Source organism: Oncorhynchus mykiss, chromosome 7, assembly GCF_013265735.2.
Source record: "Oncorhynchus mykiss isolate Arlee chromosome 7, USDA_OmykA_1.1, whole genome shotgun sequence".
NCBI lineage: Eukaryota > Metazoa > Chordata > Actinopteri > Salmoniformes > Salmonidae > Oncorhynchus > Oncorhynchus mykiss.
The window spans coordinates 48,073,244-48,089,528 of record NC_048571.1 but is presented as its reverse complement, the minus strand read 5'-3'; the positions used below and the strand labels follow the sequence as shown (position 1 = coordinate 48,089,528).

General features: G+C 47.2%; 1 protein-coding gene across 5 annotated transcripts in view; it reads left to right on the top strand.

The window, feature by feature from the left end:
* Positions 1–15,081, top strand: part of LOC110527920 (nuclear receptor coactivator 3) — a 43,638-nt gene extending 28,557 nt beyond the window's left edge. For 3 of the 5 annotated variants that reach the window (XM_021609537.2, XM_021609535.2, XM_021609538.2), the window contains 19 exons: positions 186–346; positions 3,704–3,804; positions 3,974–4,148; positions 4,287–4,487; positions 4,661–4,747; positions 6,335–6,478; positions 6,692–6,839; positions 7,030–8,605; positions 9,764–9,890; positions 10,044–10,277; positions 10,393–10,623; positions 10,725–10,842; positions 10,996–11,167; positions 11,283–11,600; positions 11,753–11,854; positions 11,982–12,213; positions 12,447–12,615; positions 12,709–12,928; positions 13,062–15,081. In XM_021609537.2, the coding sequence (XP_021465212.2) occupies positions 186–346; positions 3,704–3,804; positions 3,974–4,148; positions 4,287–4,487; positions 4,661–4,747; positions 6,335–6,478; positions 6,692–6,839; positions 7,030–8,605; positions 9,764–9,890; positions 10,044–10,277; positions 10,393–10,623; positions 10,725–10,842; positions 10,996–11,167; positions 11,283–11,600; positions 11,753–11,854; positions 11,982–12,213; positions 12,447–12,615; positions 12,709–12,928; positions 13,062–13,073 (4,528 nt within the window). In that variant the 3' untranslated portion in view covers positions 13,074–15,081. The remainder of the gene's footprint in view (positions 1–185; positions 347–3,703; positions 3,805–3,973; positions 4,149–4,286; positions 4,488–4,660; positions 4,748–6,334; positions 6,479–6,691; positions 6,840–7,029; positions 8,606–9,763; positions 9,891–10,043; positions 10,278–10,392; positions 10,624–10,724; positions 10,843–10,995; positions 11,168–11,282; positions 11,601–11,752; positions 11,855–11,981; positions 12,214–12,446; positions 12,616–12,708; positions 12,929–13,061) is intronic. The other 2 variants (XM_021609539.2, XM_021609540.2) reach the window with 2 other exon arrangements.
* Positions 15,082–16,285: the final 1,204 nt, after the last annotated feature.

Sequence of the window (16,285 nt, the reverse complement as noted above, 5' to 3'; positions counted from 1 at the left end):
TTCTCTCTAGCCTCTGTTAAATTCCCTCAGCTTCAATATCTGTTCATGTAGAAGATTTCTGTGGTGTCAGCATTTTAACTCAAGTATACAGCAGGTCATTATGGAGGGAGAGGTGTGGTTGTCATGGTGACATATCTGACTATGTCCTATTTTCTCCCCCCCCCCCCCACTCCCTTTCCCTGCAGATGTGACAAGCGCAGGAAGGAGCAGGAGAGTAACTACATGGAGGAGCTGGCCGAGCTGATCTCTGCCAACTTCAGCAACATGGACAGCTTCAACGTGAAGCCAGATAAATGTGCTATCCTCAAGGAGACCGTTCGGCAGATCAGGCAAATCAAAGGGCAAGGTACCAGCTCCCTAACAGGCTGACTACACTGCTCGTGTCGTGTTCTCGAGCGTTGCAAAATAAATTTAGAAATCTAGATTATTCAATTATTGCACCCACACTGCTCGCTCGCGCCTATGATCGTCTGCGTTGCCACGGGCTAAAATAGAAGTCCTGCCTCTCCTATCTCCTCATTGGTTTATAGAAGCAGGTACCCACGTGCCATCTCCACATTGGTTATACCCACGTGGGTGACTGAAAGGCGAATGAGGTCAGTGGCGGTAATGCACCTCATTTATGAAAGTTGCCAATCGCAATATAAAGTCAAGAGAAGAAAAGGCCTGGACATTATCCCAGGACAAATTAGCTAGCAACAGCAAGCTAGCTACAGTGCCTTGCGAAAGTATTCGGCCCCCTTAAACTTTGCGAACTTTTGCCACATTTCAGGCTTCAAACATAAAGATATAAAACTGTATTTTTTTGTGAAGAATCAACAACAAGTGGGACACAATCATGAAGTGGAACGACATTTATTGGATATTTCAAACTTTTTTAACAAATCAAAAATAGAAAAATTGGGCGTGCAAAATTATTCAGCCCCTTTACTTTCAGTGCAGCAAACTCTCTCCAGAAGTTCAGTGAGGATCTCTGAATGATCCAATGTTGACCTAAATGACTAATGATGATAAATACAATCCACCTGTGTGTAATCAAGTCTCTGTATAAATAAACCTGCACTGTGATAGTCTCAGAGGTCCGTTAAAAGCGCAGAGAGCATCATGAAGAACAAGGAACACACCAGGCAGGTCCGAGATACTGTTGTGAAGAAGTTTAAAGCCAGATTTGGATACAAAAATATTTCCCAAGCTTTAAACATCCCAAGGAGCACTGTGCAAGCGATAATATTGAAATGGAAGGAGTATCAGACCACTGCAAATCTACCAAGACCTGGCCGTCCCTCTAAACTTTCAGCTCATACAAGGAGAAGACTGATCAGAGATGCAGCCAAGAGGCCCATGATCACTCTGGATGAACTGCAGAGATCTACAGCTGAGGTGGGAGACACTGTCCATAGGACAACAATCAGTCGTATATTGCACAAATCTGGCCTTTATGGAAGAGTGGCAAGAAAGCCATTTCTTAAAGATATCCATAAAAAGTGTTGTTTAAAGTTTGCCACAAGCCACCTGGGAGACACACCAAACATGTGGAAGAAGGTGCTCTGGTCAGATGAAACCAAAATTGAACTTTTTTGGCAACAAAGCAAAACGTTATGTTTGGCGTAAAAGCAACACAGCTGAACACACCATCCCCACTGTCAAACATGGTGGTGGCAGCATCATGGTTTGGGCCTGCTTTTCTTCAGCAGGGACAGGGAAGATGGTTAAAATTGATGGGAAGATGGATGGAGCCAAATACAGGACCATTCTGGAAGAACCTGATGGAGTCTGCAAAAGACCTGAGACTGGGATGGAGATTTGTCTTCCAACAAGACAATGATCCAAAACATAAAGCAAAATCTACAATGGAATGGTTCAAAAATAAACATATCCAGGTGTTAGAATGGCCAAGTCAAAGTCCAGACCTGAATCCAATCGAGAATCTGTGGAAAGAATTGAAAACTGCTGTTCACAAATGCTCTCCATCCAACCTCACTGAGCTCGAGCTGTTTTGCAAGGAGGAATGGGAAAAAATGTCAGTCTCTCGATGTGCAAAACTGATAGAGACATACCCCAAGCGACTTACAGCTGTAATCGCAGCAAAAGGTGGCGCTACAAAGTATTAACTTAAGGGGGCTGAATAATTTTGCACGCCCAATTTTTCAGTTTGATTTGTTAAAAAAGTTTGAAATATCCAATAAATGTCGTTCCACTTCATGATTGTGTCCCACTTGTTGTTGATTCTTCACAAAAATATACAGTTTTATATCTTTATGTTTGAAGCCTGAAATGTGGCAAAAGGTCGCAAAGTTCAAGGGGGCCGATTACTTTCGCAAGGCACTGTAAATATGACAAATTAGCTAGCAAGTGCAAGCTAAATTGGCATAAATGTTTAATGCTTTTCGACCTGTCCCCAACTTAATATAATTGGTTCAGAGTTGTTTAAATATTTTAACCTGCATGTTGTGATCGCCTTTGGGAACAAAATACATTTATGCACGATGGCGCACGCGCACAGCCGGTTCCGTGTAATGCTAACGCTAGCAGTCATCTGAATATCAGCATGTTATTGCCATTGGATTTAGCAAAAAGAGGAAGTAGGAGAACATGATTTGGCATTAATTGAAATCCTTTCTGTAGTATTAGCTCAGTTTATGGTTGCATGGTCAGGAGGATGCCTCTGCCAACCAGGGCTGTAGAGACTAGGTGGTGGGTGCATGGCCATGTGGCCTGCCTGGCCTCTGTGTTTGGGGGAAATTAACACCAGTAGTTGAGTTGTGGTGGTGATGGCTCAAGGCTGTGGTGCTCCAGGCTCATCTGTCTGTTTGCACTGGAGTAGCAGGCCCCAGACTGTGACGGATGGGACTGGAGAGCAGGGTGGGAGGGCTGGGACAGGTGAGGGACCCCATAAATCACTCAACCCCCCCCCCCCCCCCCCCCCCCCCCATTTCACTGTTACCGATCTGAAGTGGTTGGATCGGTATAAACTGTATTAACTCCACCCAGCCTTCTGGTAGGTTATATGCAATCTTATAACTATGCAGTCCAATCAGATAAGATCAGTGAGGAGGAAGGAAGGAAGGAAGGAAGGGAGGGAATTATTGGATTGGAATCCACCCCAGGGCCACAGATGGCTGCTGCTGGCAGGAGCTTTGTACAGCTAGGTTCCCATAGTTACAGGAAGTAAATGATGAAGGCTGTCCTTCTCTCACCGGTACCTTTTTTAACCAGCTCTCTTTCACCTATCCATTTACTCCTTAGGTCATCTTATTTAGGCAGACTCTATCCTCTCGTCCCTTACATTAGTGTTAGCCTTGAAGCAGCCTTGAAAACCAGAAGCATTTTTTTTGTCATTCTCTTCGTAGCAAGTGAATCTCTTCCCTCAGAATCAGAATCTGACTCATAATTCCATTTTAAATCATGATATAGTTACATTTTTAGAACTGTAAAAGCATTGGTAATGCTGCCTCCTGGTGGCGGACAGTAAGTCATTACAGTAACATGGTTGGCTGGATCACTGGTCTCTGTATTGTATGCTAATTTTGGCCTCCAGTAAAACCGTTTTGCAAGTAATGTTTCTCATTTCTCCTCAAATTTCCACAATGTATATCAAGCTGCTTGTTTACAGAGGGTGTACATATCCTGCTGTGTGTTGCATTGTTATTAGATTTACCTTATCTATACTGTGAAGTGACTGGGGGTCCTTGTCCCTCTGCAGGGAAGAGCTCGTGCAGCGATGACGATGTCCAGAAGGCAGATGTGTCATCCACCGGTCAAGGGGTCATTGACAAGGACCATCTGGGACCGTTGCTGCTACAGGTTAGCCTGAGGACAGGGTGGGGGGGTCAAAGGGCAGTGGAATTAGCTTCACCTTATGTTGAATGGGGGACATACAAGACTCTTGTATGTACAGGGGTGCAGCTGGTCACACATTTAGTATAGTTATTGATTGATAATTAGAATTTTGTGCATCTTTCCTCTGGCTCAGGCCCTGGATGGCTTCCTGTTTGTGGTGAACCGGGAGGGCAGCATCGTATTTGTGTCTGACAATGTGACCCAGTACCTGCAGTACAAACAGGAGGAGCTCATCAACACCTCCATCTACAACATCCTCCATGAGGACGACAGGGAGGAGCTGCACAAGAACCTGCCCAAGACCAGGGGTACGCAGACGCACACAAATGCAGTCACGATAATACATGTACATATGCCATTGGACTTGGATTTAGTGGTAATGTAGAACGGTAATCTTCCCAACCCACAGCATGAAAGCAATTACTGTGTCCCCTTGCCCCTTCTAGCACCCAACGGTGGGTCATGGGGAGGAGAGGCACCGCGGCAGAAGAGTCACACCTTTAATTGTCGTATGCTGGTGAAGTACGGTCACGGGCAGAGCCATCAGAACCATGGTCCGTCTGAGGAGGGGCCCAACAGGCAGCGCTACGAGACCATGCAGTGCTTCGCCCTGACTCAACCCCGCACCATAATGGAGGAGGGAGAAGGTAGGGGAATGTCACAGATGTGTTTCTATTTATGATGCAGACTTGCTGTACTCTTCACATTGAGTTGCTGTAACTTGATTATGGGAAGTTGGACTAAAGTGTTGTCAAGCCTGATATAGGTTCATTAGAGAAGAATTGTGGATACTGACTGGCAATGTTCTGTGTGTGTGCAGACCTGCAGTCGTGTATGATCTGTGTGGCCCGGCGCGTCACTGCAGTGGAGAGGACCGAGAGGTTCAGCACCCGCCATGAGCTCTCAGGTGAGATGACTGCAAACACACTGCGTTCACGTGTTCATTCTCTTCAAATGCTCTTTCCCTTCATTCAATCTGAGCAAAATAACACACTCTTTGACTCTTCTGGGATTGCCTATTGATCTGCAAAAATGTAGGAGTATACAGTTTAGTTTGACTAGATTATAATATTGAGATGCAACATTTTGTTGCTCAAAATTAAATAAGAATATAATTGCCATGTGAACTCAGCAAAAAAAGAAACGTCCCTTTTTCAGGACCCTCTCTATCAAAGATCATTTGTAAAAATCCAAAACTTCACAGATCTTCATTGTAAAGGGTTTAAACACTGTTTCCCGTGCTTGTTTAATGAACATGCACCTGTGGGAACGGTCGTTAAGACACCAACAGCTTACAGACTGTAGGCAATTATGGTCACATTTATGAAAACTTAGGACACTAAAGAGGCCTTTCTACTGACTCACCAAAAGGAAGATGCCCAGGGTTCCTGCTCATCTGTGTGAACGTGCCTTAGGCATGCTGCAAGGAGGCATGAGGACTGCGATGTGGCCAGGGCAATAAACTGCAATGTCTGTACTGTGAGATGCCTTAGACAGCGCTATAGGGAGACAGGATGGACAGCTGATCATCCTTGCAGTGGCAGACCACGTGTAACAACAATTGCACAGGATCGGTACATCTGAACATCACACCTGCGGGACAGGTACAGGAACACACAACCCCTCCATCGGTGCTCAGACTGTCCGTATTAGGCAGAGAGAGGCTGGACTGAGGGCTTGTAGGCCTGTTGTAATGCAGGTTCTCACCAGACATCACCGGCAACGGCGCCGCCTATGGGCACAAACCCACTGTTGCTGGACCAGACAGGACCGTGCTCTTCAAAAGTGCTCTTCACTGACGAGTCGTGGTTTTGTCTCACCAGGGGTGATGGTCGGATTCGTGTTTATCATTGAAGGAACGAGCGTTACACCGAGGCCTGTACTCTGGAGCGGGATTGATTTGGAGGTGCAGGGTCCGTTATGGTCTTTGGCGGTGTGTCACAGCATCATCGGACTGAGCTTGTTGGCATTGCAGGCAATCTCAGTGCTGTGCGTTACAGGGAAGACATCCTCCTCCCTCATGTGGTACCCTTCCTGCAGGCTCATTGTGACGTGACACTCCAACATGACAATGCCACTAGCCATACTGCTCGTTCTGTGTGTGATTTTCTGCAAGACAGGAATGTCAGTGTTCTGCCATGGCCAGCGAAGAGCCCAGATCTCAATCCCATTGAGCACGTCTGGGACCTGTTGGATCGGAGGGTGAGGGCTAGGGCCACTTAGTATCTGGTGTGGCCACCAGCTGCATTGACTGTTACTTTTGATTTTGACCCCCCCCCCCTTGTTCAGGGACTCATTATTCCATTTCTGTTAGTCACATGTTTGTGGAACTTGTTCAGTTTATGTCCCAGTTGTTGAATCTTGTTTTGTTCATACAAATATTTACACATGTTAAGTTTTCTGAAGAGAAACGCAGTTGAGTGAGAAGACATAAAAATGTTTTTTGCTCCGTTCATTTGACCCTTGCCCTTTATGCTGTAATGTTGTCTGATAGGTAAACTGATAGAGATCGAACAGCAGAGTTCTCTCCACACCACCATGCGGCCAGGGTGGGAGGACCTGGTGAGGCGCTGCATGCAGATGTTCCTCCATCGCAGTGAGGGCCATCCCTGGTCCTACAAACACCACTACCATGAGGGTACTTCTCTCTCTGCTAAACCCTCTTCTCTGGCTCCATGCTCCCTGCTATATCCCCATGTCTTCTCACCAATGTTTGACCTTGTTACTCTGCTATAAATGCACAAGTACAATGCATCTCTACTCCTAACGAAGGCTACTACTCGGTGATGAGCACGTTGGTCGGTCAGTCTCATTTTCTCTGTCTTCATGGTTTTCTCTCTGTCCTCTCCAGCCTTCCTGCATGGCCGTGCCGAGACGCCGTCTTACCGGTTCTCTCTCTCCGACGGCACCCCGGTCACTGCGCAGACCAGGAGCGAGCTCTGTCGTAGCCGCGCCGCCAATGAGCCACCCACCTTCCTCTCTACCCATCTGCTACAGAGGTTAGTCTGTCAGTTTGGAGCGCTCCGAGACATGGCATCAATATCACTCACTCCGTGTAGGATTTTACTGTTTTCTTTTCCCAGTTGTAGTAGATAAAAATTGAACATGTTTTTTTTTTTTAATACTGTAGAGTAGTGTTTTAAGGAACTTTTTCCACTCCTGACCCCTCATTCTCTTTCTCTCTGTCAGGGAGCAGAATGGTTACCAAACCAACCAGGGGGGAGTGATGAGGCCCCAGGGCATGGGTGTCACCAACCCCAACACTCAGATGAACATGGCCCCTGGAGGGGGCAGTGGTGGCATGAACAGGGGCTACGGTATGGGGGCAGAGCAGGGGCACATGGGACAGAGAGGCAGCCCCTCGTACACAGGGGGAAATGGGATGAACTCCATGAATCCGATGAATCAAATGAACCGCTCGTTGCATCAAATGAACTCTCAGACGAATTCAATGGGTCAACCGATGCACAACATGAGTCAGATGAATTCCATGAATCAAATGAACTCCATGCGTCCAATGAACTCTCGGATGAATTCCTTGAACCAGATTAATTCTATGAGTCGGATTAACCAGATGAATCAAATGAACCAGAGGAATCAGATGAACCACCCTGGAATGCAGCAGCAGTATCCACAGCAGCAGCAGGCCCCATTCCATGGAGCGGGATACAGCATGGGGGGCATGACCAGCCCCCCACAGAGCAGTCCAGGGATGAACGCCCCCCAGCAGAACATTGGCTCCCCTAGAGTAAGGAGGAGCCCCAAAATAGGTGCTAGCCCCTTCTCCCCAGGAGGTATGCATTCTTCCATGAGCTCGGGTCATCCAGGTGGTCCTGGAGGCACAAGTGGTAGCACCAGTTTCTCCAGCAGCTCCCTGAGTGCCCTCCAGGCCATCAGTGAGGGGGTGGGCACCTCTCTACCCTCGGCCCTCCCCACGCCCCTGAACTCTCCCCCCACACACAAGCCTGACAGCTGCCTCAGCGCCAACTCCACCCAGCAGGGGCAGTGCCATGGTGGAACCTGTAAACAAGGCAGTTCAGACTCCAAGAGCCCGGGCAACACTCTGGCCAGTGGAGGAGAGCAGCAGCGCACCCCCACCACAGAGGTGACCCCAGACAGCCAGGCCAACAGTGAGGGCCCAGCCGGGGGAGAAGCCAGCCGACCGAGCCATGACAACAATGGGGGCCACAAAAAGCTCCTGCAGCTCCTCACCTCCCCTACGGAGGAGCTAGTGCCCCCTAACCACCAGGCCGGCCCTGGCAACACTCCCATGGGCTTTGAGTCCAAGGAGGGATTGGGGGGTTTGACCAGCCCCTCTACAGGCGTATCCTCTTCCACGGCTGCAGTAGGACAGCAGGGCCTAGGAGCAGCTGCTGCAGCAGCACACTTTGCCAACCAGTCCCTGCAGGAGAAGCACAAGATTCTCCACAAGCTGCTGCAGAATGGCAACACCCCAGACGAGGTGGCCCGCATCACAGCCGAGGCCACTGGGAAGGTCACAGATGGTGGGGGTCCAGAGGCTGGGCCAGGAGATCCAGAAGAGGGACCAGGGGCGAGGGGGGCTGAGGTGAAGCAAGAACTTCACAGCCCCAAGAAGGAGAAGACCCACGCCCTCCTCCACTATCTCCTCAAAAAAGATGACTCCAAAGAAGCAAGGGGTGATGTCCAACCAAAGGGCAGAGGAGCCCAGGGAGCATCCTCAGTGGTCACGACGTCTGAACCCAACCCCATTGTGGAGCAGGTCAAGACTGAACCACCTGATGAGGTAGGGAGGGACATTGTGCCTACGGTCAGGGCTCTAAATTGCAACCAGTGTGACAAAATACGTAAAAAAAAAAGGTTTTTATTATTGTTGTAGTGATGAGGCTTTGCTGTACCATTTGTTTCTCACGCACAGATTCATTAGCGTCATGCTTGCACCATTAATACAGCAAAAACTGCTTGTTTCTAAACCAAATACTTCAAAAGATCTGACCCAGTTTTCTTCCTAACAACCTGGTAACTTGATCAGTATATCCAAACATTTGGGGGCACAGAAAGGAAGGAAAGGGATAGCTTCTTCGGGAGATCAATGATCATTGCGTTGAATGAATGACAGATGTCATCAAGAACTTGACGCTCTTAAGAGACTTTTTTACAATTTTTATTGTAATGCATCTCAATAGGAAAATAGTGCTTCTACATAATGTAGAAACCTAATATTATTGGGGCCTCCTGAGTGGCAGAGGGGTCTAAAGTACTGCATTGCAGATGCTAGCTGTGCCACTAGAGATCCTGGTTCGAGTCCAGGCTCTGTCGCAGCCGGCTGTGACCGGGAGACCCCATTGTCCCTGCGTTGTCCGGGGTTAGGGGAGGGTTTGGCGAGCAGAGATGTACTTGTGCCATCTTGCTCTACTGACTCCTGTGGCGGGCCGAGCGCATGCACGCTGACACGGTCGCCAGGTGTACGGTGTTTCTTCCCGACACATTGGTGTGGCTGGCTTCCGGGTTAAGCGGGCAGTGCAGCTTGGTTGGGTCGTGTTTTGGGGGACGCATGGCTCTCGACCTTCGCCTCTCCCGAGTCCGTACTGGAGTTTCAGCGATGAGACAAGACTGTAACTACCAATTGGATGTCATGAAATTGGGAAGAAAAAGGGATAAAAGTAAAAAATTACTTTATAATTTCAATTACTGGTATTTGTATCAACATTTTAGCATTTCAATAATAAACCAATGCACAACATGATTCAGAAGTAACTAAAATTCATATCTATATCAATTCTAATTTAATAAATTCTGGTGCTCCTAACTTTTTACAGTTGTGAGCACCAGTGCTACCAATTGAAAAAGAAATGTGTGCCCTGCCTACGGTTAATTACTTTCTATTATTTATTCAGCAAAGAGCAGCTTGTTAATTAACAGTAACGTTTGTTTTTCTTCCCAGTTGGAAACCCTGGAGACAATTCTCGGAGGCCGCAGGAACTCCAGCTCCGGGTTTAATCCCGAACCGGACTCCAGAGCAGGAAAAGAAGGGGGAAACCAGCAGGGAAATGGCCCAGGCAGTTTCCATGGTATACCAGCATGAGTGGATTCTAATTTAAATTATGACTAGATCAGAAGTGCTAATATGTTGGCCATTTAATTGACTGTTATGCAGCAAACCAGACATCCTTACTATAGTGTTTGTCCTTTGCCTGTACTGACCCTTCTGCTGTGTCTTCCAGATGTGGAGAGAGGAGCCATGCTGCCTGCCCGGCGTGGGCCCCTCCAGAGGGCTCTGTCAGTGGACGCTAAACCCCTGGTTGGTGGTGGATGCCTGGCTGGGAGGAGGAATGTTCCCTGCCCCATGCTCATCAAACAGGAGAACGTGGAGGCCCATATCCAGCCAGGCATGACCAACGGCTTCCCTGGACCAGGAGGCATGGGTGTGTGTCCATTACGGGGTGGTGCCGGCACAAGTAACTTACCTCCCAGTACTACTCTTCCCAGCTGACTGGAACAGTGTGAAGGCTACAGTTACTAGACTGTGTCTAGTTCATGGATAATAACTGCACTGTTTGTGTTCCCCTGGAGGTATGAACAGGGGTATGGGGATGCCACAGCGGCCTCCCATGGCAGGGCAAGGTGACTGGGGGATGCCCAGGTCCAGTGGAAGTCCTGTGGGGGTGCCAGGTCACCCCTCAATGGGCCGGCCAGGGATGGACTTCAACTCCAAGGGCATGATGAGAGGCCCCATGGTCATCAGGTCCAACAGTTTACCTGGCAACACCAGGTCTATGCTGCAGCAGCAACTCGTAGAAATGGGTATGTACTGACGCGTGTCTGTAAATATTACCAGCTGTATGTGTGTTCTTCCTGTTGGTAGATGTTTGATTGGTTCATGCTGAATTCTACTGCCTCTATAGGTTCCAGTGAGGTGAATATGGGGATGAGTCCCTTCAGTGGGCAGGGTCCTCCACCTCTGTCCCCCTCCTGGCCTGACAGTGCAATGGGAATGGACGGACCACCAGCTACCACAAATAGGTGAATAACCATCATCCACACACACTTGTACACACATCTGTTCGCTCTGTCTCCTATTAACCCACACATCAATAACATGCGGTGTGGAGTACATTGCCTCCCCGGTATACAACAAGTGCCTGCACTGACCCCCTCCCCCTTGTTGTGTACCAGGCGTCAGTTTGGAAACCCCCTGGATGAGCTCCTGGTGCCGCCCTCCACCAGCCAGGGGCAGAGTGATGAGCTGGCGCTGCTGGACCAGCTGGACTCTCTGCTCAACAACACTGATGTTATTGCCCTTGAGGAGATCGACCGGGCCCTGGGCATCCCCGACCTCGTAGGACAGGTACCTTATGAGGACAATCGGATAACATGGAGCGTCCTCTATCTACAGTCCCTATAAACCATGTGACAAGAACCACATTGTTATTTTGATCATGTCTGACCTCTCTCCCTCCCAGAGTCCTGGTCCAGAGCAGCAGCCAGGTCCTGTCCCAGGACCAGACACCTCCATGGGGATGGAGCAGAAGCCCATTTATGGCCAGGGGTACCCAGGACCCCCCTCCATGGGCTTGCAGTCAGCCTATGTGGCCAACCCCATGCAGGGCCAGTCCCCTTCTGGCTTCAACCCCATGAACCAGATGGGGGCTCAGGCAGGCCCAGGGGGCTTCCCTGGCATGGGGGGCATGAGTCACCCCCGTCCCAACATGAGACCCCGCATGATGAGTGCCACCAAGCCCCTCCGACTGCAGCTGCAGCAGAGACTACAGGGCCAGCAGGTATTAGCATATGACACACATGACTTAGAAGTTGCGGAAGAGGCTATATTTGATTGTGATAGGTCTCGATACAGAGCCACGTATAAAAGCAGGCAGGTGGGTGACCTATATGGATGGCAAATGGGAGTAACTTTTGTTCTCTCCCGCTGTAGTTCATGAACCAGACCCGTCAGGCCATGGGCATCAAGATGGAGAATGCCCCTACAGGAAACCCTGCGACACGGCCTGGGATGGAGCCCGGCATGAGCGGTCAGGTACACACCTGCCACATCTTGCTCCATTTAAAATCAACATCTGCTAGGGCAGACCACTGCAGACACACACTGAAACCCATGCAGTACTTGCAGTAATTTCAGTGTTTTCCCCTGTCTGCTTGGTCAGCCTGGCTTCTTGAATGCTCAGATGATGGCTCAGCGCAGCAGAGAGATGATGACCATACAGATGAGGAGACAGCGGATGATGATGTTAATGCAGCAGCAGCAGCAACAGGCTGCAGCAGGAGGCTTCAGCCCCCCTCCTAACGTAACAGCCCCTGCAGGCATGGACAACCCCATGGCAGGACCACCCATGAACCAGCCAGGACAGCAGCAGTTCACCTACGGTGGAAACTATGGTGAGCTATCTGACCTAAATTCATATCCATTTATTTACTAGCCTTGATGAGACTCCTACGTTGACTATTCTCTAAAATAGAAGGCTATGTTCACAACTATTTCCCCTTCTGACCAGGAGTTTTTCCATTCATAGGTGTTGTAACGTAAACTGACTTTCTCTCTTTCTAACTTATTTCTAACAGACTTTACAATGCAGACATGAAATAAGACCTGTTTCTGGCTGTGCATACAGGAATGAACCAGCAGGGAGACCCCTCATTTGTAGGCGCAGGCAGCAACATGATGCCAGGTCGCATGGGAGGGCCTCAGAATCCCGTGATGCAACAACACCCCCAAGGCAGCCCCATGTACCAGTCAGCAGATATGAAAGGCTGGCCACAGGGTGGCATGGCACGGAACAAGTATGTCTGATACACTGATATAATGGCAAAAAACACTCCCGTTATTTCCTTCTCTATCTCCTCTACTTTGTTCTTTATACCTCTGTGTTTCAGCTCATACCCCCAGCAGCAGTTCACCCAGCAGGGGAACCCAGGCCAGTTTGCGGGGCCCATGATGATGAATGGCTCCATGGGCGGGCCAGGTCCGATCAGTGGTGCTGGTAGAGCACAGATGGTCCAGATGCAGGGCCAAATGTCTGGGCAAATGCAGGGGCAAATGCAGATGGGCACGAACTCCATGGGAATGGGCAGAATGCCAATGGGACCTGAACAGGTAAATAGTTTGTCATTTGTAAGTAAATGAAGATAGTTATAAAGGTCACAACTTAACTTTTAGTTATTTTAAAGCTCAGCCTGAACTGTGTGAATGTATTGTAACAATAGCCTACATTTTTTGTCATTTACAGAAATATTGCTGAAAACGTATGTAATCAATAAGCGCCTTCACCAGGAAGGCAGCAGAGACTACAGTGCACCACCTGGGTGGGTGGGAGATGGCCTGGCCAGGGCCCACCAGACACAGCTCCAAGATCTGCTCCCGCCACTGTTCTCAGACCTGTGTGTAGAGAGACTCGAAAGAAGCCTCAGTGAGAATGAGAGACTGAAATAAAGACACATCATACCTAATGCAGCCTCTCAATGTAGGTTTCTTCTCTCTGGAGGAGTATATGAGTGGCTTAGTTCAAGAAGACGCCATGCTTTCTCTTCCTCTAACCTGTGGGAGTGTGATCGGCGTCCTGCCTTCTACACCAGAGGAGGCCTCATCGTGTGTGTGTTAGTCGGATTCCGTTGCAAAACATTTTGCAACAGATACCGTTTACTCTTGGAAGCAAACGGAGCAAATGGAACAGAACTGAGGGACCTACCTGAATTTGTCCAATAGAAACTTGTTTTTGTTGCACAAAAAAATTATCCATTTGGAGTAAACTGTTTCCGTTGCGAAATGTTTTGCAACGGAATCCGACTAACACCTCTTGACCCCTGGAGCTAGCTGTCATGCACTATTCAGCATCAACACTGGTAAACAGAATCTATTTGATACAGGATGGGATACGGTACAACTAGCTATGGCTGCACTTTACCAGAAGGCTTCTATGTAAAAGGATTGTTGCAATATTTCTTAGTCATTACAGCCTTACCAGCGATTCAATGCTTTCACAGCATTGGTTTTCTTTTCCTTTTATCCTTTGGATGCACCTCATTTTATGTTTAAGTCATCAGGAGCTATAAGCACAGGTTATTTCTATATATTATGCAGATTCAAGCAATAAAACATCTGCTTTAAACGTGAACTGAGCGTCATGAACTCCTAAGCAAACGGTACTCCAGTATTAGATCAAATTAGTCACGAATGTATTCTATGTGAATACAAATTGTAAATATGCTATAAATGTATCATACATGCTTTTTATAGATCACTTTTTTTTGCACAGTGTAAGACTTGGTCAAATTCTAACTCATCTTTGTCTAGAAGGTCAATACACTTTTAGTTTGCAGTTAATTTGAACCTTTTGGAACATGAGTGAGGGTGTGGGTTTCCCATTTTCCACTTAGTCCTTGTCCTCTGAACTTTTTTTTTATTTTTATTTTTTTTTACCTGATAAAAGCCATCTTTCTTTTTAGAAGCACTTTTACTTCTGATTTGGTGTGTTGACTGTTTGGAACTTCTGAAATTATCAAAAGGTTTGATGGTGAATGAAGAAAGGACAGTCCCTCAAATGAGCAGATGGTTGGCAAGCTGATGTGTAGGATACAGATATGTAAACGTTGTAGAAAAAGATGGTATGGGGGGACAGTTTCAGGAGTTAACAAGGGACTGTTCCTAAAGTAGTTATTGTTCCTTCCCTAGCTCTCGCCTTCATCATTTCCTTTGACTGTTACTCTTCACTCTGAGAAATCTACCTTAACAGTGCGCAATCCAAAGATATTTTTCCAGTTCATTGTATAGCTTCTGACGTTGACGGTGTACATTTTTTATCTATGCATTGTATATGCAGACAGTTACCGGGTACATTTTATGAAATGATAAATGCATATTTTGATTTTGGACTGAAAGCATAGGGGACTGCGTATTGTTCAGAGGCCAGTGGGTAGTTAACAGTAGCAGTAATGTGGATCTATAATTGACTGGCAAAGTCCTTTGCTGTGGAAGAGGAATACCATATGGATTTTTATTTTTTTTCTCAAAATATACATTTTCAATGTCCTGCTTTTAATCACTTCATAAAATTACCTAGGTAGAATTTGAATAAAGAGCAAAAACAAAGGATCTTTTCACCTGGGTATTCTTATTTTGTTTCCTTTTTTATTTTATAGGATGTATATGACAGTTTGTACTGATTTTGATGTAAATGTTTATTTAAACTCATGAGTCCCAACTGTAGTTTCTTTTGCCCGCTGTTCATTAATAAAGAAGAATTGAGGGGAGTGCTCCTAATCTCAGTTTGTTACTTGTATAAAAGACACCTGTCCACAGAAGCAATCAATTAATTAGAATCTAAACTCTCCATGGCCAAGACCAAAGTGCTCTCCAAGGATGTCAGGGACAAGATTGTAGACCTACACAAGGCTGGAATGGGGCTCCATGCAAGATCTCACCTCGTGGAGTTGCAATGATCATGAGAATGGTGAGGAATCAGCCCAGAACCATGGGACCATAGTCGCCAAGAAAACAATTGGTAACACACCGTCGTGAAGGACTGAAATCCTGCAGCGCCTGCAAGGTCCCCCTGCTCAAGAAAGCACATATACATGCCTGTCTGAAGTTTGCCAATGAACATCTGAATGATTCAGAGGACCAGTGGGTGAAAGTGTTGTGGTCAGATGTGACCAAAATGGAGCTCTTTGGCATCAACCCGCTGTGTTTGGAGGAGGAGGAATGCTGCCTATGACCCCAAGAACACCATCCCCACTGTCAAACATGGAGATGGAAACATGCTTTGAGGCTGTTTTTCTGCTAAAGGAACAGGAGAACTTCACCGCTTCAAAGGGACGATGGACAGGGCCATGTACCGTCAAATCTTGGGTGAGATCCTCATTCCCTCAGCCAGGGCATTGAAAATGGGTCGTGGATGGGTATTCCAGCATGACAATGACCCAAAACACAAGGCAACAAAGGAGTGGCTCAAGAAGAAGCACATTAAGGTCCTGGAGTGGCCTAGCCAGTCTCCAGACCTTAATCCCATAGAACATCTGGAGGGAGCTGAAGGTTCGAGTTGCCAAACGTCAACCTCGAAACCTTAATGACTTGGAGAAGATCTGCAAAGAGGAGTGGGACAAAATCCCTCCTGAGGTGTGTGCAAACCTGGTGGCCAACTACAAGAAACGTCTGACCTCAGTACTTGGTGTCAAAGCCCTTGTTGGCAATCACAAAGTAATGTTTTGCAGAGGGGTCAAATACTTATTTTCCTCATTAAAATGCAAATCAATTTATAACATTTTTGACAAGTTTTTCTGGATTTTTTTTGTTCTGTCTCTCACTGTTCAAATCAACCTACCATTAAAATTATAGACTGATCATTTCTTTGTCAGTGGGCAAACATACAAAATCGGCAAGGGATCAAATATTTCTTTCCGTCACTACTCATTCAAGGGTTTTTATTTTATTTTTTACTATTTTCTACATTGTAGA